Below are 12,913 nucleotides of genomic sequence, written 5' to 3'. Positions count from 1 at the left end.
GTGTTTTATTTTTCCTGCGAAATGATTCATTGATGCACACTTGTGTACGTACACACTTTGCGTACTACTTGTTTCAATGTTCAGTTCCCATTGCATGTAGGACACTTTGATATAATTCACGGTGATAATTGTGATCAAAGAAGGAATACATTTCGACAGTTTATCACTTTACCGGCCAACACTGGCGATAAATTGATGTATCCTATCGCAAGCTCAGGAAACATTTCCCATGCGCCTCACCTAATGGGACAAACACTGACATAAATATCCGCGTGAACGCGCATACGGTTACGCGCTTCCAGCCGGTGACTTCAAAAACCAGATAGAATCGCAACGACCAGCACACAGACCCCGAACGGAGCATACACAAACGGAATTAGAGTCCTGTGCGCGTTATCAAACTATATCGGTCTTCCCATATGACTGAATTCTCTTTGCAATAATAGTCAACCTCAACGGATTAACCAACGGGTAAGGTAATTTGTCAATTTATTCAAGTGTTAAAGAAGGTTGTCTGTCGCAATAACGAACTATAGCCAACCAAATGTGCCACCTGTATCATTCATTAAGCTTTATATTGTTACATTCACAAGACTACATCTTGTACTAGCTAGTGCATTAATAACACTCACTTTCTTCTATAAAGTTATTAGGCTATATGAATGAACTCCACTGAAGGCAAGATAGAAACCGTGGCGGCCAATTATTCTAAATTTAAAGACATGTGAAATTGTTTGCCTTTTTATTATACCCAATAGTGCCTTCAGTATTCCTAATTGCTTAGTGGTACGTTTTAAGATAAGATTATCTGAACTTAACTGTGTTCTGTTATTTGGCATAGGGGAAAGTCATTCTGATATTGGAAATAAAATATGTTTTTGTTCTGTATCTTGAAAATAGCTCAGAGTATTAATGAACATGTTAGAAGAGACAATCATATATTGCAATTATGTAGAGAGAGAGTGAGAGATTTTAGGTAGGCTGTCTCCTTGTGAGATCATGCATTTTATTAATCAACTGTAAGTGAATATAAAGCAGAGACAGTGGGTGTACAATATTTGTGGACTCATTAATAAGCCTGTTAATTAAAAGCAAGCCAATCAGCAGGAATGTGAATGTGATCCCTATGAGAACTGTGGAGAGACCTGATTGTGAAGCTCCCAGCAGGGCGATCTGGGGGTCGCATCCAGTCCACATTCACTATTGAGAGAAATTTCATAAAAATAATAGCAAACTCAAGGAAAATATGAATCATGACTTTATGGTAGCCTAACCAAGCATTAATTAACTAAAGTTCTTCCTCCATTCCACGTACGTAGATAACTTCCTAGTACACTATCACTATGCTGCCTCTTCATATAATGTGTAGGCTAAGTAAAGCAGTGAGCTGTGTCAATATAGCAAATCTCCTCCACTATGGACTACATTGGTTATCTAAACTGAGCGTGGCCACCATCTCCATGTCTTATAATGGAGGAGATTTGCTATGCTGTCAACAGTGATCTTTTCGGGTTCAAGGTTGGTTCAGTCTGATTGGTTGTTGTTGTGTTTTGGTTTTTGAACAGTGGACCCAGCTGGTCTCCTTGTGTGACATCAAATGAGAGATTCCACTGTCACTGTTCCAATTAACCCTGCCATGGATAAATTCTCTCTCTTACTGTCTCTCTCTTACTGTCTGTCTGTTCTCTTACTGTCTGTCTGTTCTCTTGGCCTACCCTCCCCCTGTCTCTTTGTCTCTCCCTTGTCTTTCTCCTCTCAGTGGGATGTCTGTAGCTCTGTTCTCCTGGTGCTGTTTGTGTCTCAGAGCGTTGCTGGAACGTGTTTCTCTCTCTCTGCTCTGTGGGTATCTGGAGGAGGTTGCCCCGCTGTGAGTGTGTGTGTGTGCACTGAGCGTGCTCTACGGGAAGATAATGGCCACATTGCGGGATGTCTGTGATGTTGCTGTGCAACCGTGGCAATGTTCGATCTTGCCCCACATCTGTTGTACCTGCAACGAAATTGCCACAGAATCAGTTTGTGCCTCTTCTCTGCATCGGCTCACTTGCTGACAGATGGGCCTTCCTTATGGCTCTCATCACACTGAGCAGTTTCCAGGGGCTCAGAGGATAATGCTGCACACTCAGAGCTGCAAAAGCTCCCAGTTGATGGTATGAAATCTCCAATATTGTTCTCTAGAGAGCTGAAGAATTCAAACTGTTTAAATCAGCGGTCATAGAGCTCGCCAGCTTGTAGTCCTAAAACCCAGAAATGAGTTACCTCTGGTTCGTTCAGCTGTTCCTATGAGGAAAGAATATGGGATAAACACTGAAAATAAGGTCTGAGATTAACACAGGCTGAAGAGATCTTATGTTTTGTTCTATGACATATCAGTCAGTTAACATGACCTTTAGGGATTATATTGCCATTATGTGCTCAAAATTCACAAAAAGTGACTTTAGCTGCTGAAGATGATCTTATAGAACAAAATGTATAAGATCTCCTAAGCCCATGTTTACCACATACCTTATTTTTGGCATTTATCCAAAAACCCTACAAAAACTCCATTCATTTTCCCATAGTTCGAGTTAGTGCCTACAAAAAGACGCCATTACTATTGCTCTCTATTGATTGGGCAGTTGAAAGGCTACTTGCTGAAACAAATTTTTCTAGTGCTTTCAGTAGCTTTCCTGAAGTATTTGTTGAGAAATCTGATGGAAATCAGACTTATGAAAGTTAAGTGTTGGTAAAACATTGAGAATCTTATGTGTTTATTACATGGTGAACACCTGATGAACAGCATATTTTAATCGGCTAATAGATACATGAATGCATCCATTGACTCTTTAAGTCTGCCAAATGATTGAGAAATCAATCCTTCCTTTTGGGCATTTAAATATACAGGCTATTGAATGATCTTTTTCTCTGCATTCTTATTTTGACTAGAGTGTACAGTTATCGCAGTGGATCACCAGCTGTGTTTACCACAAGACCTCCCATTTGGTTTTGTTTTGGGTGTGGGGGGGTTATTGGCATTGTTCACTGGGGGAGCAAAGAAAGGATGGTGAATTAGTCATGCGTTTCTGGTCTGGTTGGTGTGAAGTCTGTTGTTCTCCAGTGAGCCATATGTGATGGGGACAGGGACCAGAGTCCACCTGAGCCCAGCCACTCCCTGACTTCCCATTGTCGTCTCACTCTCACATTACACAGAAGGCACACACTCTGCAACCTGACGGAACACTGCTAATCAGGTAAATCATCTGATATAAATGTGCTTTTGGACATGGGCCTGTAATCTCTTTATGTAAACCCAGAATGATTCCGGGAGTTTTTGGATCTTTGTTTGGTCGTTCTTCGTGGCCACGCTGGTTGCTAGGAGAGACAACAGGACAGGAGCAGATGGCTTCTGGAGGCTTGTGGCCCAGCAGGTGAAGTTATCTATGCACATAAAACAGAGTCCACTGCCAGCCCAGTGCCCAGTGCCACTGCTTCGCCTCACCTTGCCTCGCTGCTCCCCTCACTACCAGGCCCTCTTCAAACTATCATTTCAGCTGTGTCCATGATCTGTTGTAAGCTGGGCTTCTGTGAAGCATGTCGGGGCCTGATATTGATGAGCACTGACCAATTGGTCATGGACCAGAGAGAGGTCTCAGATCTCAGTGTTAAATGAACCAGGCCTCAGAGGTGGCCCTTTGCACTCGCTGCTAGATTCCCCATCATCACTGGACCTACCTCTGTCTGAACATGAATTCATCTCAATTCATATCATCTCAGTTTTTCAATAGGTTGTTCAATATGTTCATAGCTTTCCATGTGTATATAAACTGAAGGTACACCTCATACTGTATCTTCCTCCTCCTCATGTGCTCTCAAAGCCCTCTCTGTCTTCAGAAAGAATTTCACGCTTGGCCTGGCCACTTGGTTTTGCCCCCCTAGCCTGGCCACCGCCTCGGCGCCAGATGCTAACCCCTGCTGCGTCCTACCTATATCACACAGCGCTGTATAATACACTGTTTAGTAGGGGCTGCTTATCATCAGAAGATGCTGAGAACTCCACCCCAGAGTGCTCTATTTCCACCCCCATCCTGAGTCTTCTCAAAGGACCACCTGTTGACGGCTACATCAAAGGCCCAAAGGAGAAGTGGCTCTGCTAGGCAAGGATGCTCTTTGCCTCTGTGCCCCTCTCTGTTACCCACCGCCTTCCTTTTAAGGTGACAGGGCTATTCAGGCTCCGACTAGCAGTCCACTCCGTTTCTATGGAGGCGCCCCTTTTCTCTTTATGTGAGAGAAATATTTGTGGTGCCATTCAATCAGAATGCTGCTCATCCTCTGTCTGCGCCCTATTATCTGCACACTCATTTCAGAGGACTCTGTGATCTCCAATATGAGTCTGGGCTCAGTCAATATGTACAGTACGTCGTGTGCATTTTTGATGCTGTTTGCTGCTGTCTATTTTTTGGGACTGGTTGGTTTGTTCATTTTGTCAGCAAGGCCTCATGGTTCTCACTGAGCAGACCAACAAGCTAGAGTGTTTTCTTGCGATGCCATTTTTCTGCGAAGTCTCTCTGTCCTGTGATTAAAAATACCCTTCTCTACCACAGCAGTGTCAAATGTACAGGGCTGGAGGATGAAATAAAGCCTGACCAAACACTTTCTGTGGGAAACTGCACTGTACCTCTCTCTCTCAGACACACTGTAAGGTTATAGACGATAAAGGTCTCACCTCAGCAGCTACCGTCCCACTGTTTGCAAACTGCACAGTGGGTAGAACTCCCTCCAGAGACAGGCAAGAGATAGCAGTTTGTGTCTAATCCCCATACAGGCCTGCTTGCAATAGCACCACACATTCCCCTTGACAGCAGTTGCTTCTCCTCCTCCCCATAACGCAATCTCCTAGTCCTGGCCTGTTTTCAAAGTACCTAAATAACTCAGTGTAAACCTCAGGGTGGAGTGTTTTTGAAAGTGCGTGTGTGTGTGTGATTGAAGAGGCAAGGCTATCGACCCACAACACCCCTGCAGCAGCAGGTCAATACTTCTCCCCTATAGATTTTCTGTATGGGCCGCACCGTCGTCTGTCTTTAACATAAAAGAGTGGCCTGCCAGGGGCAGAGCAGTCATGCTGCGTTGCCAGGGCGATGGATGGTCCAAACCCATCAGAGAGGAACAGAAAGCTCACCTTGTTCTTTTTAATAAACAACCCAAATGAACTCACATGAACTAGACCAGGGGGTTAGAAACAAGGACTCTGACATTTTTACTAGGACATCCCGAGTTGAATACAAATGAAGTCGGTCAGTTAGCTAGTGGTTATTAGTCCTCAGGCCCCATGCCCATATTCTCAGAAAGTCCCACTGTACCAATCCCCTTTTTGATTTCCATAGTGCGGTCAGTGGCAGTGCCACTAATTGGGTATGTCATTATGTCTCAATCATATCGACCTCACACTTGATTCTTACTGTTATAATAAATAGACAGGTGGGTTGGAGATGCAGCTCCTAGAGCCCACAGGTATACATAATGCAAGGCTGTGGTGGAGAACGGCTGAAGCATCTTATGATGAAGAGGATGACTGACCAGGAAATTCATTTTTACAACACATTTTTACAGCACTAAGGGTCTGTATATCTCTGTCCTATATAGGCTCCTAAAGAGCCACTGCAGCTTGAGAGGCTAGCACAAGAGGGTAATGATTACTGCTAAGACTGATGAGTGCTGCCGTAGCACAGCAACAGGGATGGTGGAAGGGTTAGTAGGCTATGATAGGGTGGTATGGAGTGCTTCTGGGAACAGAGGACAAGGGAACAGTGTACTGCCTGGGGTCTTCCGAGGAGGATAGTGTGGCTGCCTGGTGGTGGACTCCATGGCAGAGGAGGATAGTGTGGCTGCCTGGTGGTGGACTCCATGGCAGAGGAGGATAGTATGGCTGCCTGGTGGTGGACTCTATGGCAGAGGAGGGTAGTATGGCTGCCTGGTGGTGGACTCCGTGGTGGAGGAGGATAGTGTGGCTGCTCGGTGGTGGACTCCATGGCAGAGGAGGATAGTGTGGCTGCCTGGTGGTGGACTCCATGGCAGAGGAGGATAGTATGGCTGCCTGGTTGCAGAGAAGGATAGTGTGGCTGCCTGGTTGCAGAGGAGGATAGTATGGCTGCCTGGTGGTGGACTCCATGGCAGAGGAGGATAGTGTGGCTGCTTGGTGGTGGACTCCATGGCAGAGGAGGATAGTATGGCTGCCTGGTGGTGGACTCTATGGCAGAGGAGGATAGTATGGCTGCCTGGTTGCAGAGGAGGATAGTGTGGCTGCCTGGTTGCAGAGGAGGATAGTGTGGCTGCCTGGTTGCAGAGGAGGATAGTGTGGCTGCCTGGTTGCAGAGGAGGATAGTGTGGCTGCCTGGTTGCAGAGGAGGATAGTATGGCTGCCTGGTGGTGGACTCCATGGCAGAGGAGGATAGTGTAACTGCCTGGTTGCAGAGGAGGATACTATGGCTGCCTGGTGGTGGACTCTATGGCAGAGGAGGATAGTGTAACTGCCTGGTTGCAGAGGAGGATAGTATGGCTGCCTGGTGGTGGACTCCATGGCAGAGGAGGATAGTGTAACTGCCTGGTTGCAGAGGAGGATAGTATGGCTGCCTGGTGGTGGACTCCATGGCAGAGGAGGATAGTGTAACTGCCTGGTTGCAGAGGAGGATAGTATGGCTGCCTGGTGGTGGACTCCATGGCAGAGGAGGATAGTGTAACTGCCTGGTTGCAGAGGAGGATACTATGGCTGCCTGGTGGTGGACTCTATGGCAGAGGCTCAAAACCACAGGCGCTCACAGAGGGATATCACACCAATCAGCAGTGACTGATGGTGTGAAACACTATGTTCTGTAGGGATTATATAAAACATGACGGGAGACAAGTTTGTCTACATACTGTATAGTTGAATGTACTCTGGACTTTCTGAGAAGTATAGTTCACCAGCCCAGTCCATAGTGTGTTTGTGTCATCATAATGTAGCTGCTTCTGTCCATTTTTGTCATGTAAAATATAGAATGAGTGTACTGAAAACTGTTGTATTTTTACAGCAGGTGGCTCTGTGGTTATAGATGTCTTCATCCTGGTGTCTGCCTCTGGCTCTCCTGTTCTCCACTCTGGCTGTTTCACACAGCGCTGAACCTGGCTCCACACATGCAAAGAGGAGACTGGCACAGCCCTTGCCAGGCAGTGGCAATGCCCTCCAGTACCCTGATCAGGGCTTCCAGAGCCACGGGCACGGTCGGGAGCGTGGAGGGGGGCATGGTGGCCAGGGGTCCCGTGGTGCCAAAGCCAGTTCTGGGGCTGGGCTTCTCTCCCGCAGGCCCCTGCACCCCGCAGCTCGGCCTGAGGATGATGGGACGGGTCTGGAGGGCCTGAACCCGGTGAGACTGGAGATGGGTCCTGTGGGCAGGGAGCAGGAGAAGGGTCGTGGGGGCTTCAGGAACCCGTCTCATGCCCGAGACAACCACCCTCTGGGGCCACGCAAGGGGAGGGGCCAGGGGCATGGGCACCACTTTGACCAGAGGAGACATGGAGGTCGGAGAGATAAGGGTCGGCTCACTAAAGGTGAGTCCCCAATGGATCTAAGGTTATCAGATAATGAGCCGTGAGCCTGTTTGGGATTAGTTCTCTATAAATGTAATATAAAGAGTTCTGAAAGAGCACAAATACTAATCCATTTAAAAACATAATGTTAAATTTTGTGATTTTGTTATAGGTCATTGATAAATTGATTAAGTATTTTAAGTAGTTGACCTTATACTTAACAATGAACCAAAAAAATGTAATACATTTTTCTTGACAACAGGGCGAGATCTTGTTAGGTGTATATGATAATGTCTGGCTATCCTTCACCTCCCCCACCCCTGTTCTGTCCTTCTCTCCCTCATTGTAGGTTTTCTCCCTGAGCCTGAGCTGGGCTCTGTACTGAAGAACAGGGATCTGTCTGAGGAGGGATCTGTCTCCTCTGCCGCTGCAGCCGCCTCCTCTCACAGATTGACCCCGCCCACTGAACCCCCCTCCCCCATCTACGTGGTCTTTGGCTCCGGCTCCTATGCGGTTTCCACGGTGATGAGCGAGCATCTCCCAACGCTGCCCCCAGCCTCCACCAAACCCCAGGTACCCCATAAAGACATATGAGTGCTTATTAGAAATACCATTGTCAGTTGTGCCTCAGTGTTGTAGGGTTTATAGAGTTACGTGTTCATAGTAAAGAAAGAGCGACTGTATTTCCTATTTGGAAATACCTAGGCTCCATAATGGGCTTAATGTATCACATAGCTCATTATTCATCTCAGAAAAGCGAGGAGACAGGCTTTTTAAATTACCTATCAGTTGAGGGTGGTTGGAACATAATAGCCAATATGGTAGACTGGTCTCAAGGGTTTTTAGATATGATGGATATAGTTATGCTAATCTACATAACACATGCCTTGGGGGTCAAGTTCACACCATCATTGGTCAAGTAGTAGAATACCCTCTCTGTTACTGTCTTGGTTATTATGTATTACTGTCTGGTAAATCCATGATTGAACGTCTAGGAGGCAATGGGCTCATTTGTATGAGGAGGGGGGTTGTAGAAGTGTGGTGGGTGAGGTGTAGCTGCCTGGCCCCTCCTCCTCATAGCCATCTGTCAGTCACTTTCTCCCAGTATGCTGCCTGCCATCACAGCGCTCACACACACAGAGTTAGATATCTTCTCTGCTCCTCAAATATAAATACTCCTTCTCTATCATCCATCTATTTATCACAGGATGCTATCAAACCACCAACACACTCATTAGACTGGTAAATACCAGTACTCATCTGTTCCGAGGAGCCTACTCTTTGTCTCTGGTGTTTTCCTCTCCCAGGCCCATGGTGTTTTCCTCTCCCAGGCCCATGGTGTTTTCCTCTCCCAGGCCCATGGTGTTTTCCTCTCCCAGGCCCATGGTGTTTTCCTCTCCCAGGCCCATGGTGTTTTCTCCCAGGCCCATGGTGTTTTCCTCTCCCAGGCCCATGGTGTTTTCCTCTCCCAGGCCCATGGTGTTTTCCTCTCCCAGGCCCATGGTGTTTTCCTCTCCCAGGCCCATGGTGTTTTCCTCTCCCAGGCCCATGGTGTTTTCCTCTCCCAGGCCCATGGTGTTTTCCTCTCCCAGGCCCATGGTGTTTTCCCTTCCCAGGCCCATGGTGTTTTCCTCTCCCAGGCCCATGGTGTTTTCCTCCCCCAGGCCCAGGCCCATGGTGTTTTCCCAGGCCCATGGTGTTTTCCCTCCCAGGCCCATGGTGTTTTCCTCCCAGGCCCATGGTGTTTTCTCCCCCAGGCCCATGGTGTTTTCCTCTGGTGTTTTCCCCCAGGCCCATGGTGTTTTCCTCTCCCAGGCCCATGGTGTTTTCCTCTCCCAGGCCCATGGTGTTTTCCTCTCCCAGGCCCATGGTGTTTTCCTCTCCCAGGCCCATGGTGTTTTCCTCTCCCAGGCCCATGGTGTTTTCCTCTCCCAGGCCCATGGTGTTTTCCTCTCCCAGGCCCATGGTGTTTTCCTCTCCCAGGCCCATGGTGTTTTCCTCTCCCAGGCCCATGGTGTTTTCCTCTCCCAGGCCCATGGTGTTTTCCTCTCCCAGGCCCATGGTGTTTTCCTCTCCCAGGCCCATGGTGTCTTCCTCTCCCAGGCCCATGGTGTTTTCCTCTCCCAGGCCCATGGTGTTTTCCTCTCCCAGGCCCATAATTCCAGAGTTACTGTAGCCCTGTCTGGCTTTACTGGCCTCTGTGAGTGTTTGATGTCTGGTCTGTCTGACTGCTTGGTATGCTGTTTACAAGCTGCCGGAGAACCTTGGAGACCGTGTGTATGTCTTTATTCAGGAGCTATCAGATACCGGCCTGAAGTGGAAGCCTCGCTTGGAGTGGACCTGGGTTCAATGACACAGGGATGCTGGGAGCGTTCTTAATTCATATTTGATTCCGGCTGCTGGCAAAATAAACAGCCAAGCACTAATATCCCACATCTAATTGATGTTCCTCGATATTTCCTCGGGGTGAGACAGAATGAGCTGGGATCAATGTGCACCAGAAGCCTGGTTGGTCCAGTCTCTCTAGACATCACCAGGAGACCTCTCAATGTCAAATTGACTTCATAATAACCTGCTATTATTTTGTTAACACAGCCCAGAGGTCCAGGGGATATGCATTATGTAAAGAGTTTTGTTGAAGTTTATGACATATCGGTTTTGGCTGAGTAATCCTCAGAGGAGTTGTTTTGTTAAATTTGACTTCAACTTAAAATTGCTTCGGCTCAGGGTTTAATATTGTAGGACATTGTTGACAGTGTTGGTAAAATCACAGCTTTGTGAATCAGCACAGGCCTTCTTCTCTGACCAGTAGTAACACTACCATCTGATGTATGTATGCTGCCTCAGGTCCATAAACAGTGTAGTGGGTAGCCATGTCCTCAGTAGCCAACTGATTGCCTGTAAAGCACTCTGGGGTGTGAAGGCCTGGGTGTTCACAACTAACAGGCTGTTTTATGGGCCAGGTGGCAGTGCACATCAACACCCCAACAGAAACATACTGGAATGTAGTTAGAGACCAATGGTGTGAGGCTGTAATGGGGTATTTTCTCTGCATTACAGAAGTCTGGCCGGGGGAAGATGCAAGGAGAGGTGATGCCCACACTGGACATGACTCTGTTTGACTGGACAGACTATGAGGACATGAAGCCAGTGGACGCCTGGCCATCTTCCAGGAAGAAAGGTCAGCACTTTAGATGTTTTGAGAAGATACAGCTAATGTTAATGTTGGTGGAAAGTCACACATGAATGTGTTCACTCCACCCCCCCCCCCCAAAAAACATACAGATGTAGGATCTTAATTTGAGCCAGTCTACTACAGCAGGAAAATAATCCTGCAGCAACACGAAATCTGAATTATTATGTGGATTATAATTAATGGACATTTTTGTAGGGGTTGATACATTTTCATAATGTGGTAATGACAAACTTCAGAATCCTTTTAAAACTTCAAATACACTACAAATGTAACATTGCCTGGATTGCAGAAAAGTTGTGCTATAACAGGGTGATCATATTAATGTCCTACATTTGTAATGATCCCTTGGCATGTACTGAACACGCAGCACAGAATAAACACGTGTGATATCTGTTATTTCTATTGACATTGAAGTGTTTGCTTGATTGTCCATCTGTTTGTCTGAGCCTGGGTTGAATCATTCAGTCCAAGTACTTTATTGGCAATCTGTTGTTTGTTGTTTTGCATGCTGAAGACAAGCGGCGCAGTAAGAACCTGAGCAGTGGCAATGTGACAGTGGACACTGATGCCATCGAGCCATGTGACCACCATCTGGACTGTCTCCCAGGTCAGTGACTAAACTGTCGCACATCCACTACTCTCCTGACCTCTGATCCTTGACCTTTGACCTCTCCGGTCATGGTCTCCTGAAGGATCGTTATGATAAAGGCCATGTGACGGTTGAAACATTTGTTTTTAAATTTACAACCAGAAGTCACATGGTTTCTCCCTCCATCCCCTCCTATAGGCTCCTGCTGTGACCTGAGACAACACGAGTGTAAGCCTCACAACCGGGGCCTCAACAACAAGTGCTATGACGACTGTATGTGCGAGGAAGGTGAGTAAGGGATGTATCAGGCGAAAGCCACAGAACATCAGAGATTTTGAGAGAACACAACCAACAAACAGTAGGTGATAAAGGTATTGTTCTATATGTCAGTAACCTGCTTATCCATCCTCTATTGTCCTATTACTTTGTCTAAGGGTTCCGTTGCTATGCCAAGTTCCACCGGAAGCGTCGAGTGACCAGGCGAAGGGGCCGCTGCGTAGTGCCAGAGTCAGCCAACAGTGACCAGGGTGCCTTCATCACAGTGTGAGGGGCGACAGACACACACCAGAGGCCCCCACACACACCACAAATTGAACATGACCACTCCCTCTGACAAAACCGACAGAACACAGGTTATACATCACCTGACAGTGATAGTTAATTCAGCATTTTCATACTTACTACCAACTCATATCATCTCCCCCACTTCAATGCCACAAAATCATGTACATGTATGTTAGGTCCAAAACAACAACTGTGCAGTGTCTGATTATCTGTGTCCTGTACATATGAATGTCTTTTCTGAGAATGGATTGATTACCAATTGCTTTTCTACTGATAATGTTACACTACTCTTTAAAAGGTAATTAGTATGAAAAGCAAACATGTTTGTTTGAGTTTCCTTTTATATGTTTAACTATGTTTTATTTATACAATACTTCAAACAGAACTCTGTCTATTGTGTTGTTTTTTTCAAATTAATTGTATGTGATTAAATTCTTGTACAATGATGACGGTTGTCCCTAGTCTTATTGTGGATGGAACATTTGGGTGTAGGATTTAGCCATGTCAAATGTCCAGGACCTCATGTTACATCATACCACAGAGTTTCACATGATACAGGGGGAGCTATGGCTCATGTGAGTCAGTGGGGGTTCATGTCCTTTAACCATTTCATGGACAGGCAGGGCAGAGGCAGGCTTGGTTAAGATTCTTATCATTATGCTACCTCTATGGATTCAGTTTGTTTAGTCACGGGGATCAGGGTCTTTTATGAAACATTATACTCCATGACACCAGTGAGGATAATTCTTCCCAGCACTCTGTGTGGAGACAGATGTGAGAGTTGGTTCCAAAGAGCCACAGGAGCTCTGAGGATGGGGCTGTATGCCCCCTGCTCTCAGTGGGATGCTGTGTGTCAGAGCCCAGGGCCTCCTGAAGGAGGACAGATGCTGTCTCTCTCACTTTCTTTCCCTGTCTGTCTCTCTCTCTCTGCTTCTACGCAGGTGACCTTGATCCTCCACAGTCTCACTGCTGCATCCCTCTTTCACACTTTCTCTCTTGTCTCTCTTTCAAATGGAGAAACAAGGTGG

General features: G+C 46.7%; 1 protein-coding gene across 4 annotated transcripts; it reads left to right on the top strand.

Annotated features, from left to right (window-relative positions):
• The first annotated feature begins 287 nt into the window (after positions 1-287).
• LOC118388486 (draxin-A) lies at positions 288-12,332 on the top strand. Of its 4 annotated transcripts, none has more exons than XM_035777618.2 (7): positions 288-471; positions 7,044-7,557; positions 7,886-8,109; positions 10,597-10,717; positions 11,247-11,339; positions 11,520-11,609; positions 11,756-12,332. In XM_035777618.2, the coding sequence occupies exons 2-7, from the start codon at positions 7,062-7,064 to the stop codon at positions 11,866-11,868; spliced, it is 1,137 nt and encodes a 378-aa protein (XP_035633511.1). In that variant the 5' UTR covers positions 288-471; positions 7,044-7,061; the 3' UTR covers positions 11,869-12,332. The 4 variants fall into 4 exon arrangements, with proteins under 4 accessions (XP_035633511.1, XP_035633512.1, XP_035633510.1 ...); XM_035777619.2 differs by having other exon boundaries at positions 288-476; XM_035777617.2 differs by having other exon boundaries at positions 289-476; positions 7,041-7,557.
• The last annotated feature ends 581 nt before the right edge of the window (positions 12,333-12,913 follow it).

This window comes from Oncorhynchus keta, chromosome 10 (genome assembly GCF_023373465.1).
Source record: "Oncorhynchus keta strain PuntledgeMale-10-30-2019 chromosome 10, Oket_V2, whole genome shotgun sequence".
Classification (NCBI taxonomy): domain Eukaryota; kingdom Metazoa; phylum Chordata; class Actinopteri; order Salmoniformes; family Salmonidae; genus Oncorhynchus; species Oncorhynchus keta.
The sequence above is the reverse complement of the archived record's forward strand: the minus strand, read 5'-3'. Positions and strand labels throughout refer to the sequence as shown.